Source organism: Palaemon carinicauda, chromosome 14, assembly GCF_036898095.1.
Source record: "Palaemon carinicauda isolate YSFRI2023 chromosome 14, ASM3689809v2, whole genome shotgun sequence".
Taxonomy (NCBI): Eukaryota; Metazoa; Arthropoda; class Malacostraca; order Decapoda; family Palaemonidae; genus Palaemon; species Palaemon carinicauda.
This window is the reverse complement of record NC_090738.1, coordinates 40,992,160-41,009,048: the sequence shown is the minus strand read 5'-3', so window position 1 is coordinate 41,009,048 and position 16,889 is coordinate 40,992,160. Positions and strand designations below refer to the sequence as shown.

The window sequence follows — 16,889 nt, the reverse complement described above, 5'->3', positions numbered from 1 at the left end:
GGATAAAGCCCTCAGAGATGGGGCGAATGAGTTGGCTGCTCTGTTCTCAGCTGGGGTCCTAAAGAAGAGAGCTCTGCTTTGCTCTTTTGCTTCTAGGTCTGTTACCAATGCACAAAAGTCTGAGCTTCTTTACGCCCCCCTCTCTCAACATCTTTTTCCCGAGTCCCTGGTTAATGACATTACGCGTTCTCTGGCCCAAAAAGCCACCCAAGACCTATTATCTCGTTCTGCTCGTAAGCCCTTGGCAGCCCCTCCTTCTTCTTTGAAACGGGAGGAAAGGAGATTCCAGCAGCCCTTTCGGGGCAGGACTACTTCAAGACCAGATTTTAGAGGGAGAAGGCAAGATTCAGGACCAAGATCTACCAGGGGTTCTTTCAGACCTCGCTCCAGAAAATGAAGTTCGTCTCCTCCAGACAGTAGGCGCAAGACTGTCAGGTTTTTGGCAGTCTTGGAAGAGGAGAGGGGCGGACACCTGGTCCCTCTCAGTCATCAAGGAAGGATACAAGATCCCCTTTCTGAAAAAACCTCCTCTCGCAGATGCTCCGGTGGCCTTAGTAGCCCGGTACTCAGATCCGGGGAAACAGAAGGCCCTAGTAGACCTTGTCAACCAAATGCTAGACAAGGGGGCGATAGAACCGGTTCGGGATCTATCCTCCCCAGGCTTTTACAATCGCCTGTTTCTGGTCCCCAAGAACTCGGGCGGATGGAGACCCGTCCTGGATGTCAGCGCTCTCAACGTATTTGTGGAGAAGACAAAGTTCTCCATGGAGACGACTCAGTCGGTGCTGGCGTCAGTACGTCCAGGGGACTGGATGGTGTCCCTCGACTTGCAGGACGCATATTTCCATGTCCCCATCCATCCGACTTCGAGGAAGTACCTGAGATTTGTAATGGAGGGCAAGTGCTTCCAATTCAGAGCTCTTTGCTTCGGTCTCAGCACGGCTCCTCAAGTCTTCACCAGGGTAATGGCGAATGTGTCAGGTTGGCTGCATCAGGAGGGGATAAGGATATCCTTCTATCTGGATGATTGGCTGATTCGTTCACGATCGAGGGAGAAATGTCTGGAGGATTTACGGAAGACTTTTATGATGGCTCAAGATCTAGGCCTGGTCATCAACAGGGAGAAGTCTCAGATCAGACCGAATCAAACTATTCTCTATTTGGGGATAGTTCTGAATTCAGTTCTTTTTCGGGCTTCTCCCTCTCAGGAAAGACAGACCAAGTGTCTCGTAAAAGTCAGAACTTTCCTGGACAAGAAGAGATGCAGAGCAAAGGAGTGGATGAGTTTGCTGGGGACTCTATCCTCCCTCGAACAGTTTGTCTCTCTGGGGAGACTCCACCTAAGGCCTCTTCAGCACTTTCTTTCGAAGACATGGAACAGAAAGATGCAGGAAGACTCCTTTTCCTTCCCCATTCCAATAGAAGTCAAGACTCTTCTGAAGTGGTGGCTGGACCCAACCTTGTTAGGGGAAGGGATCTCCTTACACAAGAAGAACCCAGACCTAGTGTTGTTTTCAGACGCATCAGAGTCAGGTTGGGGGGCAACACTAGGAAGCAAGGAGGTCTCAGGCTATTGGGAAGGAATTCAGCTGGGATGGCACATCAACAACAAGGAGCTGATGGCCATTTTTCTGGGGCTAAAGGCCTTCAAGGACTTGGTGTCTGGGAAGATTGTGGAGGTGAACTCGGACAACACCACAGCTCTTGCTTACATCAGGAAGCAAGGAGGGACTCACTCTCTGTCTCTCTTCGAGACAGCAAGAGAGCTCCTTCTTTGGGCGAAGGAGAACAGGATAAACCTGCTGACGAGGTTTGTTCAGGGACAGAAGAATGTGAGGGCGGACATGCTCAGCAGGAAAGGGCAGGTCCTTCCCACAGAATGGACCCTCAACCAACAGGTCTGTCAGAGTCTCTGGAGGCTGTGGGGGAGACCCCTCATCGATCTTTTCGCCTCCAACTTATCCAAGAGGATCCCCATCTATTACTCCCTAGTTCCGGACAGAGAGGCATTAGCAGTAGACGCCTTTTTGATGGATTGGACGGGGATGGACACTTATGCTTTTTCCCCGTTCAAGATCATCAATCTGGTAGTCAGGAAATTCGCCCTCCTCGATTCGGGACGGATGATCCTGATAGCTCCGTTCTGGCCGATGAGGGAATGGTTCACGGAGGTGGTGGACTTGTTGATGGACTTTCCAAGAAGCCTCCCTGCAAGTCCAAATCTGCTCAGACAACCCCACTTCGAGAGATATCATCAAAACCCCCTCGCTCTCAATCTGACTGCCTTCAGACTATCGAGAAGCTCGTCAGATCGAGAGGCTTTTCAGCGCAAGCTGCGAAAGCTATCGCCAGAGCGAGGAGGGTCTCTTCGCAGAGGGTCTACCAGTCCAAGTGGGAGACTTTTAGGGCTTGGTGTAGGAAGCACAAGATTTCCTCATCCACTACCTCTGTGAGCCAGATTGCGGATTTCTTGTTGTACCTCAGACAGGACGCTAAGCTAGCTGTGTCCACTTCAAAGGGTACAAAAGTATGCTCTCTTCCGTCTGTCGGCATAGAGGCTTGGACTTGTCTCGCGATAAGGACTTACATGACCTCTTGAAGTCTTTTGAGACGACCAAGCAGACCCAGTTAAAGACCCCTTCTTGGAACCTTGATGTGGTTCTTAAATTTCTGTGCACCAAGAGATTTGAGCCCATCTCACAGGCTCCCCTTAGGGAGGTTACCAAGAAGACCCTCTTTCTTTTGGCCTTAGCAACAGCTAAAAGAGTTAGTGAAGTCCATGCAATTGAAAAACAGGTAGGCTTCAATCTGAATGGGGCAGTTTGTGCCTTGAGATTAGACTTTCTCGCTAAGAACGAGAACCCTTCTAAGCCCTGGCCGAGGACCTTTGAGGTTCCTAACTTGACCAACCTAGTGGGTCAAGAGCAAGAGAGGCTGCTCTGTCCAGTATGAGCCCTCAAGACCTACTTGTCTCGCACGAAAAGTGTGAGAGGCTCTTCTAGCTCCCTGTGGTGTTCTGTGAAAGATCCTCAAAAGCCCCTTTCAAAGAACGCTTTGTCCTTTTTCCTGAGGGAAGTGATAAGAGAAGCGCATCTCTTGTGTGAGGAGGAACACTTCGGACGTTTAAAAGTGCAAGCTCACGAAGTGAGGGCCATTGCGACCTCGCTTGCTTACCGCTAGAACATGTCGCTCCGTCAAATTATGGATGCGACATTCTGGAGGAGAAACTCTGTGTTCGCCTCTCATTACCTCAGAGAGGTAAGAGTGGATTATGAGAAATGTTATACCTTGGGACCATACGTAGCTACGGCTTCTGTATTAGGCAAAGGAGTTACTACCTCCCCTCAACCTTAGTTTTGTTTACTTGTACATAGGTTGGTGTTTTTTTTATTGGTTGTCTGAGGACTTCGACTTGTGTACAGTCACCTCAGTCTAGTTAGATAATTTTTATCTACTTTGCAAATGTTAGGTGGTTGATTTGGTAAAGTTGCGGTTTTTTATTTTGGGCAATAGGTAGTCCTGAAGTCTAGTCAGATTGTTGGTCTCACCCCGTTGACAGACTCGATTGAGTGTTTTCAGCACTGCAGGTCACATCCTGGCTGACACTCCTAAGGGAAAGCGACTCAAGAGGCAGGAACCTTTGAAGTCAGCTACCTTAGCAGGTAAGGAATCAAGGTGTTTATTTATCCTACAACTTTTTTGGTTGTTTCCCCAACGATGTTACTGTCTATCACCCTCCTCCAAGTGTGTTAATCAGCTATGTATATATAACTGCCAGGTAAGTTCTATTCATAAAAATTAGAGTTTTTATGATAAAACAAAGTTTTATGAATACTTACCTGGCAGTTATATATACATTCGAAGGCCCACCCACCTCCCCTCAGGAGACAGGTCGGGCATAGATGAACTGAAGAACAGAAAACGGGAATGATTCCTCGTACCACCCTTTAACGGGTGTTACCACCCAACCACCACAAGGCGGTTGCCTAGTTTTAGAAAAATTCTGCCGAAATAGAGATAATTAGCTATGTATATATAACTGCCAGGTAAGTATTCATAAAACTTTGTTTTATCATAAAAACTCCATGTTTAAGAAATTTTATATGATTCTTAGTATGAAGTGATGAGTTTACATTATTTTTTTTTTATTTTAGCCTAAAAATAACACCAGTTTTATGATATTTTGTGGTAATGCATCATGTCGGTTTTTCCTCCTATGGGAAATTCCTGATGTGCGTTGTGATTTGGTTGTGTTTTTAAGCATGCTGTAGTATTGGAAAATGTTTTACTTGGGCAATTTGTATTAGTTTTCACATGTTTGCAATGTGGGTGTGTAATTTGCTCTAGAGTTCATGCAAGCCTTTTTTTTTATAATGCATGTTACTGTGGTAAGGTAACAATAATTGATTATTCTTAAACAAATTTTATTCTGGCTCTGGCGATAAGCCACAGTCAGCAGAAAAAGTTTAATTGCAGTTTACTTTCTCTAATGTTAATTGGTCATCTTTAAACTAATTTTTTACTGTCAATGATGGGAAGCCAAGTAATTACATTGGATCCTTCTCTCTGGTTACGGTTCATTTTCCCTTTGCCTACACATACACAACGAAGAGCATGGCCTATTCTTTTCATATTCTCCTCTGTCCTCATACACCTGACAACACTGAATTTACCAAACAATTCTTCTTCACCAAAGGGGTTACTGCACTGTAATTGTTCAGTGGCCACTTTCCTCTTAGTAAGGGTAGAAGAGACTCTTTAGCTCTAGTAAGAAACTCTTCTAGGAGAAGGACACTCCAAAATCAAACCATTGTTCTCTAGTCTTGGGTAGTGCCATAGCCTCTGTACCATGGTCTTCCACTATCATTTGGGTTAGAGTTTTCTTGCTTGAGGGTACGTTTGGGCACACCATTCTATCTTATTTCTCTTCCTCTTGTTTTGTTTTAAGTTTTTATAGTTTATATAAGAGATATTTATTTTAATGTTTTTACTCTTTTTAAAGTATTATTTTTCCTTGTTTCTTTTCCTCACTGGGCTATTTCCCTGTTGGACCCCCTGGGCTTATAGCATCCTGCTTTTCTAAACTAGGGTTGTAATTTAGCAAGTAATAATAATAATGATACCTGTAATAATAATGATAATAATGATAATGCGATTTAGTCTTCCTGAGCTTTATGCTCAATATGCAAGTTCCCAAATAGACCAAGAATTTGATGCGAGTCTTTGTGCAACATTTGAAATAATGTATCCTTATTTTCAATAAAAGTAAACAATTGTTCTACATATTTGTAGGGGTCCACTTCTGGTGGTCACCACAGAACTTTAGTTAGTGGAATATAACCAACAATTCTGGTTGCTTGCTATGGGCACTTTGATACACATTACTGAAGACATTGCTAAACATATCCAGATATTATGATCTGAGTTTATAATATGCAGTTATTACGCTTGTATTTATGAGTTATTTCAATTTCATATAAGATAATGCATTCTTAAAATCACTTTTCTTAGGAATAAGTTAAATCACTTTTGATTTGCAGGGAAAACTGTTTGACATTCATAACATACTTTAGTAGATATCTTCAGCAAGTCACCACTTAGAAGAAATTAAAAATTTAAAAAAGTAATTTCTGTATTTCAATATTCTGTACATTAAGTACATTTCAAATTAAACCTATTTGAAATTATCAAAAATTAAAAAGGACTGCCATTGTGCAAGCTGTTTGATGAGATTGTACAGTGCAAGCTGTTTGATGAGATTGTACAGTGCAAGCTGTTTGATGAGATTGTACAGTGCAAGCTGTTTGATGAGATTGTACAGTGCAAGCTGTTTGATGAGATTGTACAGTGCAAGCTGTTTGATGAGATTGTACAGTGCAAGCTGTTTGATTAAATTGCACAGTGCACCAATGTTATAAATGCATATCAATCAAAAGCAATAAAAAGAGATCGTAATGCAGCATTGTGTTATTATCAAAAAATATTAACTCGTTTGTGCGGAAACTTACCCTGTCATATTCGTGATGAAGACTAACGTTGAACCCACAGCTGAAACCACATCCATTGAAGTGTTGATTGTTGACCCTATTAAGTTTGACGGATCAGGTGATACTGGAGTGGATGTGCTTAAGAAATTCTGCAAAGTGGCACTCATGTCATAGGCCAAAGACTCGTTTCCATAGTCATAATAGGATCCGTTGTAAGGATCTGGGGTCATGGCGTAACCGGTATCATTAAAGAGCAGCAAAGGACTGTCCGTTTCATTGGAGAAATCAGAAGTGAATAAATCATTTGGATCCATTGGGATGGTCGACATTTCTCCTTGGCTTTGCGTCAAGTCTTTCAGTACCCGTAGGTCAGTAGTCTGGAAGTAATTTGTCTATTATTTGGTGTACAGTGTATATGATATATGTGTTTTAGGGAAGCTGTGTCCACTTCAAAGGGTACAAAAGTATGCTCTCTTCCGTCTGTCGGCATAGAGGCTTGGACTTGTCTCGCGATAAGGACTTACATGACCTCTTGAAGTCTTTTGAGATGACCAAGCAGACCCAGTTAAAGCCCCCTTCTTGGAACCTTGATGTGGTTCTTAAATTTCTGTGCACCAAGAGATTTGAGCCCATCTCACAGGCTCCCCTTAGGGAGGTTACCAAGAAGACCCTCTTTCTTTTGGCTTTAGCAACAGCTAAAAGAGTTAGTGAAGTCCATGCAATTGAAAAACAGGTAGGCTTCAATCTGAATGGGGCAGTTTGTGCCTTGAGATTAGACTTTCTCGCTAAGAACGAGAACCCTTCTAAGCCCTGGCCGAGGACCTTTGAGGTTCCTAACTTGACCAACCTAGTGGGTCAAGAGCAAGAGAGGCTGCTCTGTCCAGTATGAGCCCTCAAGACCTACTTGTCTCGCACGAAAAGTGTGAGAGGCTCTTCTAGCTCCCTGTGGTGTTCTGTGAAAGATCCTCAAAAGCCCCTTTCAAAGAACGCTTTGTCCTTTTTCCTGAGGGAAGTGATAAGAGAAGCGCATCTCTTGTGTGAGGAGGAACACTTCGGACGTTTAAAAGTGCAAGCTCACGAAGTGAGGGCCTTTGCGACCTCGCTTGCTTACCGCTAGAACATGTCGCTCCGTCAAATTATGGATGCGACATTCTGGAGGAGAAACTCTGTGTTCGCCTCTCATTACCTCAGAGAGGTAAGAGTGGATTATGAGAAATGTTATACCTTGGGACCATACGTAGCTACGGCTTCTGTATTAGGCAAAGGAGTTACTACCTCCCCTCAACCTTAGTTTTGTTTACTTGTACATAGGTTGGTGTTTTTTTTATTGGTTGTCTGAGGACTTCGACTTGTGTACAGTCACCTCAGTCTAGTTAGATAATTTTTATCTACTTTGCAAATGTTAGGTGGTTGATTTGGTAAAGTTGCGGTTTTTTATTTTGGGCAATAGGTAGTCCTGAAGTCTAGTCAGATTGTTGGTCTCACCCCGTTGACAGACTCGATTAAGTGTTTTCAGCACTGCAGGTCACATCCTGGCTGACACTCCTAAGGGAAAGCGACTCAAGAGGCAGGAACCTTTGAAGTCAGCTACCTTAGCAGGTAAGGAATCAAGGTGTTTATTTATCCTACAACTTTTTTGGTTGTTTCCCCAACGATGTTACTGTCTATCACCCTCCTCCAAGTGTGTTAATCAGCTATGTATATATAACTGCCAGGTAAGTTCTATTCATAAAAATTAGAGTTTTTATGATAAAACAAAGTTTTATGAATACTTACCTGGCAGTTATATATACATTCGAAGGCCCACCCACCTCCCCTCAGGAGACAGGTCGGGCATAGATGAACTGAAGAACAGAAAACGGGAATGATTCCTCGTACCACCCTTTAACGGGTGTTACCACCCAACCACCACAAGGCGGTTGCCTAGTTTTAGAAAAATTCTGCCGAAATAGAGATAATTAGCTATGTATATATAACTGCCAGGTAAGTATTCATAAAACTTTGTTTTATCATAAAAACTCCATGTTTAAGAAATTTTATATGATTCTTAGTATGAAGTGATGAGTTTACATTATTTTTTTTTTTATTTTAGCCTAAAAATAACACCAGTTTTATGATATTTTGTGGTAATGCATCATGTCGGTTTTTCCTCCTATGGGAAATTCCTGATGTGCGTTGTGATTTGGTTGTGTTTTTAAGCATGCTGTAGTATTGGAAAATGTTTTACTTGGGCAATTTGTATTAGTTTTCACATGTTTGCAATGTGGGTGTGTAATTTGCTCTAGAGTTCATGCAAGCCTTTTTTTTTATAATGCATGTCACTGTGGTAAGGTAACAATAATTGATTATTCTTAAACAAATTTTATTCTGGCTCTGGCGATAAGCCACAGTCAGCAGAAAAAGTTTAATTGCAGTTTACTTTCTCTAATGTTAATTGGTCATCTTTAAACTAATTTTTTACTGTCAATGATGGGAAGCCAAGTAATTACATTGGATCCTTCTCTCTGGTTACGGTTCATTTTCCCTTTGCCTACACATACACAACGAAGAGCATGGCCTATTCTTTTCATATTCTCCTCTGTCCTCATACACCTGACAACACTGAATTTACCAAACAATTCTTCTTCACCAAAGGGGTTACTGCACTGTAATTGTTCAGTGGCCACTTTCCTCTTAGTAAGGGTAGAAGAGACTCCTTAGCTCTAGTAAGAAACTCTTCTAGGAGAAGGACACTCCAAAATCAAACCATTGTTCTCTAGTCTTGGGTAGTGCCATAGCCTCTGTACCATGGTCTTCCACTATCATTTGGGTTAGAGTTTTCTTGCTTGAGGGTACGTTTGGGCACACCATTCTATCTTATTTCTCTTCCTCTTGTTTTGTTTTAAGTTTTTATAGTTTATATAAGAGATATTTATTTTAATGTTTTTACTCTTTTTAAAGTATTATTTTTCCTTGTTTCTTTTCCTCACTGGGCTATTTCCCTGTTGGACCCCCTGGGCTTATAGCATCCTGCTTTTCTAAACTAGGGTTGTAATTTAGCAAGTAATAATAATAATGATACCTGTAATAATAATGATAATAATGATAATGCGATTTAGTCTTCCTGAGCTTTATGCTCAATATGCAAGTTCCCAAATAGACCAAGAATTTGATGCGAGTCTTTGTGCAACATTTGAAATAATGTATCCTTATTTTCAATAAAAGTAAACAATTGTTCTACATATTTGTAGGGGTCCACTTCTGGTGGTCACCACAGAACTTTAGTTAGTGGAATATAACCAACAATTCTGGTTGCTTGCTATGGGCACTTTGATACACATTACTGAAGACATTGCTAAACATATCCAGATATTATGATCTGAGTTTATAATATGCAGTTATTACGCTTGTATTTATGAGTTATTTCAATTTCATATAAGATAATGCATTCTTAAAATCACTTTTCTTAGGAATAAGTTAAATCACTTTTGATTTGCAGGGAAAACTGTTTGACATTCATAACATACTTTAGTAGATATCTTCAGCAAGTCACCACTTAGAAGAAATTAAAAATTTAAAAAAGTAATTTCTGTATTTCAATATTCTGTACATTAAGTACATTTCAAATTAAACCTATTTGAAATTATCAAAAATTAAAAAGGACTGCCATTGTGCAAGCTGTTTGATGAGATTGTACAGTGCAAGCTGTTTGATGAGATTGTACAGTGCAAGCTGTTTGATGAGATTGTACAGTGCAAGCTGTTTGATGAGATTGTACAGTGCAAGCTGTTTGATGAGATTGTACAGTGCAAGCTGTTTGATTAAATTGCACAGTGCACCAATGTTATAAATGCATATCAATCAAAAGCAATAAAAAGAGATCGTAATGCAGCATTGTGTTATTATCAAAAAATATTAACTCGTTTGTGCGGAAACTTACCCTGTCATATTCGTGATGAAGACTAACGTTGAACCCACAGCTGAAACCACATCCATTGAAGTGTTGATTGTTGACCCTATTAAGTTTGACGGATCAGGTGATACTGGAGTGGATGTGCTTAAGAAATTCTGCAAAGTGGCACTCATGTCATAGGCCAAAGACTCGTTTCCATAGTCATAATAGGATCCGTTGTAAGGATCTGGGGTCATGGCGTAACCGGTATCATTAAAGAGCAGCAAAGGACTGTCCGTTTCATTGGAGAAATCAGAAGTGAATAAATCATTTGGATCCATTGGGATGGTCGACATTTCTCCTTGGCTTTGCGTCAAGTCTTTCAGTACCCGTAGGTCAGTAGTCTGGAAGTAATTTGTCTATTATTTGGTGTACAGTGTATATGATATATGTGTTTTAGGGAAAATCTAAAAATTCCTTACAACACGCTAGATTACTACTAGATATATACAGTACAGTAATACAATTTACAAAGTATTAGTATGCAATTCAAGTCATAAACAGATGGTACTATTGGATATAATTATTTTATTGTCTCAGACAATATCGTCTATAGTTTGCCAGTTGATTGTTAACTCTTCCTAAATTACATGATATCAAGTATTTTCCAATATGAAGAAGCATAATTTGAAAGTTGTTTATAATATAACCACACTTGTCTCATATGTAGTTTAGACTGCACGGAAATGTACATAGAGTGTAATATTGTGAGTAAAACTTACTGGAAACGTGATGTTCAGGTGGAAAAAAAGTGGAGAAAATGGAAATATAAAGTGAATCTTCACTAGTTTTGTACTCTACTTTTATATTTTTATTTTTCCTGTTTTTTTTTACAAAGTATATTGTGTAAACACTTTTAAAATAAGCACGTGGAAGATAAAAATATAGTGTGAATCCTAACAACTTTTGTCTTTATATTTTCATTTTTCCCTGTGTATTTTACATAGCAATTGCATAATCACTTTTCAATAACTAAACAAATTCTGCTAATAACCTATGCACCTATTAAGTGTGGTTGCAATTAATTTGATCCTTTTTGCTGCTATTTGTGTATATTCGTTCACCCCTTACTTCTATGCTACTGTACTGTCCAACTTCTCTTATCTTTAAGTTCATTGTGAGATTGTAAGCGGTAAAGGACGTCTGGCACTAGTACTAGGTCATGTAGCCCAAAATTCGTAAACTTTTACTTTAAGCTTGTAAAGGTAGACAACCTTATAAAGAAAAGGTATTGAAAGTATATTAACTCTATGGAGTTTGTAAAGGTGGGCAACCATATAAAGAAAGGGTATTACAGGTATTGATATTTAAATCACTTATTTTCTTACTAAAATCTAAGATATATTATTATTATTATTACTAGCCAAGCTACAACCCTAGTTGGAAAAGCAAGATGCTATAAGCCCAAGGGCTCCAATAGGGAAAAATAGCCCAGTGAGGAAAGGAAATAAATAAATGATGAGAATAAATTAACAATATATCATTCTAAGAACAGTAACAGCGTCAAAACAGATATGTCCTATATAAACTACTAACAACGTCAAAAACAGATATGTCATATATAAACTATAAAAAGACTCGTGTCTGCCTGGTCAACATAAAAACATTTGCTCCAACTTTAAACTTTATTGTTTCAAGTTATAATGTAAGCAAACACTTGACTTACCATGTCATAAACTTTATTGAAGAGGGCAAAGATAAGCGTATACAGATTGAGTAAGTTGAGGGCCATAATACGAGCCAGTTGCCACTGCAGTTGGTTTTTTGGGTGTCGAAGCTCCAATAAGCCAACCAACTGTTCAAAGCAATGAATATTTTTTAGATATTGTTGGTAAATTTAGTTTTCAAGTGTAAAAAATCTAATTTTCTCGAGAAAAAACTATTATTGTTATTGAAATTATTTTACAACAAATATGGTACCATAAGAAACTAGTGTTTACTTGAATATATGCTGAAGATTGATGTTAGCATGACCATGTCATTGTACTGGTAATTTTTTTATACTGTAATTGTAATATTAAAAAAAAAAAAAAAAAAAAAATGCCATTTTTATTCAGAGAAATATTGGTCTACCGTTAAAAACAAATTATGGACAACTATAGTTGCTTGATTTATCTCTTTATAAACATTTCAGAATTTGATTTGTCAAATGAAAAATTGTACATTATTCACTTACATCAAACAGGTTGGGATAGATGAAGGATATAAGGGTCAAGATGATGGTGAGCTCATTCTGGCGATACCATGAAGAGGTGTCAGTGACGTCCTCTGAACGCTTCACAAGCAGAACCACAGCGTATGCGCTTGCCGCGATGAGCAAGATCACAAGAAGATGAGCCAGGAGTCTGCGTGCTTGAAGCTTCCAGCTGAAACACGATATTTAAGTGGTAGGCATGAAATCATTTTTATTTCTAATTCCCATGAAAAATTTTTAGGTAAAGAAAAAGATGCTATTGTATAATGGATGATTATATGCATTTGATGGTACATAGTTGAGAGGACTATTTTTTCCTCGTGCATTTATCAAGCGTTGGTTGATAAAATTCATGTAGAAAGTTTAACCAAATCTATCCTTTACTCAAAAGCCCATAGCTGAACGTTATACTTTAATATTATATTATGAAGCTAATACTATCTTTCTGCCATTGTTGTTTTGATATTTAATTATAGAACCCATGATTGTTTTTCTCTGCTCTATTTCTCATTAGTGAGAAGGAGGTTTTATCAACAACTTTCGTATCTCCCTTCCTTTTGACCTCTAAAGGACGTAATGCCACCAGTACACATCTTGTGTTGCACTGTAGTCATTACATAAGGGTATTTGCAGCGTCCCTTCACCTCCTAAATGTACTTGCTTTTTAGCCTTCTACTATACCTCCTTTTCAGCTTCCTTTCTTCCATATCACCCTTTCTTCCATATCACTTTCTAACCTCTTGAACTTTTTCTTCGTAGTACAGCCGAGTGGTTTTTCCCTCCAGTTGCCCATGGTCACTGAATGGCCTCCCTTGTCCCAGTCAGATGCATGAATCAAATCCAATCTTCATTTTGGCTTTTACTAGACCCAATTGGTTGCATGAATTTTGGGTAGTATTGAGGTTAGCCTTCTCTTGACCCAATGGTTGACTGGAATGTGGGGTAAGACTAGGGAATGTCGAGTAAGATTAAGATAGGAATGTTGATTATGACTAAGGTGTACTTTGGTTGACCAGATAATTGGCAGGAATGTGGAGTAAGGCTAAGGTTGTTCTTCACACAATGACGCGCACACTCTTCTTTCTCCTCTATCTGCTTAACTTATATGATGATAGCTATATTATAGGATTTGCCTCCATGAAATTGCCTGCAAAGTATCTTTCTCATCTCATCCTCTTAGCTGCAGTCAGCTTCACTCCCTTAAACCAGCATGTATTTTAGATTTTTTTTCTGCTCCCATAATTCACACATTGCTATGTATTTTAGATTTTTTTTCTGCTCCCATAATTCACACATTGCTACTGTAGGACCTTCTGTTTTGTTTTTAAGGTTTTATTGTAAATGATATTCACTGAGTCACAATGTGTAATCAAATAAGTTATTAGTCAAAGGAGAAAGAATTCAGGTGAACATTGGCAATGAAGAAGTTTAGTTTGACTTTATGTTAATGCACAAATCAGATCTCCTCTTATGAGAGGAGGTGATGACTTGGACAGTAGTTTCTTTTGCATCCCTGTAGATGGCCATGCAAAGTATTATTTCTTCTTGCTGAGAAGGAAATGATAATCTGGTATGATCAGTTTGCCTGTAACTCTATTTGATGTATTGAATCTGTTATGTTTTATTTTTAAGAGAATTTGGTACACAGAATGTGTATTTACATCTATAAAAGCTGACACTTACTGTGTCAAAAATTTTCCACTTTTAAATATTTAACTTAGCCGGTGAATATATAATAGCTGCAACTCTGCGGCTCGACAGAAAACACACTAAAAAAACTCGCGAGCGATCGCTGTGAAGGTTGCGGGTGTGCCCACCAGCGCCAACTGTCGGCCAGATACCACTCTTGTATGTAAACAAAACCTTCAATTCTTCTCTGTCGACGTTGACGACAAGACGTATCAATACTCGCTGTAGAACCTGGAGTTTTCTCAACATATTTGGTGAAGTACTTCATTTTGGTTTGAGCTTTCGCAGTGCAGGTGTTTTATCTTCATCTTAAATCTTGAACTCGTTTTTGGATAGATTTAATTTTTGATGACAAAGAGAGTATGGACTTTCTTTGACTTTTAAATGGCCGACCCTTCCCTTAGACGGAAGTGTGTTTAGGCTTTTAACAATTATCTTATCACGTTATAAATTAATTATAGATTTTCCTCTATATATTTTATATCTCAACCGCCTTTATTAGGCCTCTTCGATTAGCTTTCCATTTATAATAAACATAAAAATAAATTTTAATGATTTGTTTATATGCGACCTTTCCTGAGAGTAGGCGGTCCTAACTTGGAAACCGAAGTTAAACAACGTTGAGCCCTTTCAATCGTAAATAGCTTTTAAAGAGCTAATGATTTAAAACTTATTAAATGAATATTTTTTAATAGATATTTTATGAAAGATTTTCTTTGAATAGTCTTCGTACTGTTTCAAAGATGAACTAACGTTTAGTTTATTTATGCTACGCAGTTTGCGCTCTATCGTTACGATAGAGAGAGAGAGTATCACGGTTTCACTTTGCAGAAAGAGTAAATCGATTCTGACATTTTGTTCATTCTTCTTTCAAAGCTTAAATGTTTTAAATTCTATTTTAAAGGAACTTTTTAATTGAAAAACCTTTCAGTTTTTTCCTTTGGTCAAATAACCTGTTTTTTTGACGAAACGTAAGTGGGCTCTTCTCTTAGGTGCGAAATCAAGAGAGAGAGAGAGAGAGAGATAGAGACGGAGGGATAGAGAGGAGAGAAAACGTTCCGTTCTTTATCTCGTCCCAAGCGGGTAACGTTGTTCTCGAGTTACTCTCGTCCCTAGTCTCTGTACGGGGAGAAAGGATAAAACGTTTTTAGTTTTTTATTCTCTTCCCCAGCCACTGAATTTTTTATCTTAAAATATGTTTACTGTTTTTTGCTGGTATTAATGTGCTTGCATTATACGACTGATTTCGCAATTACAACCTTTTGATGAGGGTAGAATTGCGTGCTTCAGGTAGAAATCAGTTTTATTCATACCTGATGTGAATTGTTAAAAGATTCGATTTCAGTGAAATAAGTGCAAAACAGAAAATCGTAGTGGTAAAGTGGTATTGCGCAAAGTGTATCTAGTGTTGCGACCGAGGGTTCGTCTGTTCGTGCCTGTCGTTCGCCTAGTCCGGGACCTCTTGCAAGCTCCCAAGCCCAGGGGAGAAGTAATGTCGTACGACTTATGGGTTCGAGAGGCCTTGATCAGCGAACAGACGTTCCCTCTATGGTATCGGGTGTATCTTACCAAGATCACCCCCTACCATAAGGCGAGAGAGACGATTTTCTCCTCGTCATCCGAAGGCTTTTTGCATAAGAAACTGTGAAACAAGGTTTCGAGGCCCTTTAAGCGAAAGTCAGTCCTTTCAGGACAGGTCCAGCGTCCTGGTTTTAACCATTAGGACAGCTCTGACCCTATGCAGTCATCGGAAGACTGCTCGCCACCTAACAAAAGCGTAACACAGACTCCGAGAGTCTTTTTGTAGGCAAGGTTTTGCGGTCACAGACGTTACCCTCGTCTCTTACCGCAACCATTCCCGTTGATCCTAAATGGGTTGTACGGCAAGACATGCAGAATAAGCTTGCCTCCCTTATGGAAGACTATTCTGCCGATAAGTCCGTTGAGCCTAGCCGTTTATCTCATCGAGATCCTGGCTTTCAGCCACCCTAACGTTCCTTTGTGCGTCCTGTTGACGTTGGCGTAGCTAAGTCACGTCAGTCAGGTTGTTTAGAACCACACTCGATGCGGTCTCGTGTGGATTTTCAGCCACATTTGGACGTTAGGCCACTTGCTGATGCTCCTGTTGGCGTTCAGGACGTTCGCTAACAATCGGAGTTGACTTGTTTTGACGCTGAGCGTCAACCTCCGCATTCTAGAGTTGTTTTGACTGCTCAGTCTAGGCGGTCAAAGCAGTCTCGAGTGGACGCTGTGCGTCCTCACGCACCTGTTGTTGTTGACAGTTCACAGACTGTCAAGCAGTTGCATGACGTTGCGTCCTGGTCTCTCGCACCTGTTGTTGTTGACAGTTCACAGACTGTCAAGCAGTTACATGACGTTGCGTCCTGGTCCGCTACTAATGCACCAGTGCGTGTGGACTCTGCTTGTAAAGCATTGCCACCACGGTAGGTCTCTCCCTTGCTTGAGACTCAGCTATTATCGGACAAGGTTCCTTCAGATGAGGAAGTTGCTGTTCCCCCTCCTACTGATATTCCCTTGAGGACTCTGTCAGACGGAGAGGAGCCTAAAGCTGCTTAGCCCTCTATGGACTTTAATAAATCATGCTGATTTTTTAAGGATCTTTGTCCGAATCTCTTTGTAACTGCTGCTCCTCGTTCGCCTAAACGTCAGAGCTTACACTAGGCCTAGCTACTTCGAAGCCGTTGTTTTATAAGCTAGTGCTCTCTCGCTCTCCTAGAGAGCTTTACGTTTGCTAGGCGACTGGTTTATCACCAGGAGGAGTTTGGGGGATACAGCCTTTGCTTTCCCTTCTTTTAAACAGGCTTATAGAGCGAGAGTCTGATATGACACGAGAGAAGTTCTTGGCTTGGGAGTTCCTGCCTCTGCCCAGATAGACTTCTCAAACCTCATAGACTCTCCCTGGCGCCTGGCCATGAGACGCTCCAAGATTTTACAGGTCAACTTCACAGCTGTTTTCGAGCCTTTGAAGTTTTGCTGTACAATTATGTCATGCATAAACAAGGCTTTCAGGGATGGCTCCAATGATCTGACAGCCACGTTCTCTGCAGGAACAAGTCCCTCAGGGATG

At 40.2% G+C, this 16,889-nt stretch overlaps 1 protein-coding gene across 1 annotated transcript in view; it reads right to left on the bottom strand.

Annotated features, from left to right (window-relative positions):
- The window catches only part of LOC137653545 (transmembrane channel-like protein), a 186,735-nt gene that overhangs the window by 20,255 nt on the left and 149,591 nt on the right, over nucleotides 1-16,889 (bottom strand). The window contains exons 11-13 of the mRNA XM_068387026.1: nucleotides 12,095-12,284; nucleotides 11,585-11,713; nucleotides 9,907-10,262 (exon numbers count right to left, since the gene is read on the bottom strand). Of these exons, the coding sequence (XP_068243127.1) occupies nucleotides 9,907-10,262; nucleotides 11,585-11,713; nucleotides 12,095-12,284 (675 nt within the window). The remainder of the gene's footprint in view (nucleotides 1-9,906; nucleotides 10,263-11,584; nucleotides 11,714-12,094; nucleotides 12,285-16,889) is intronic.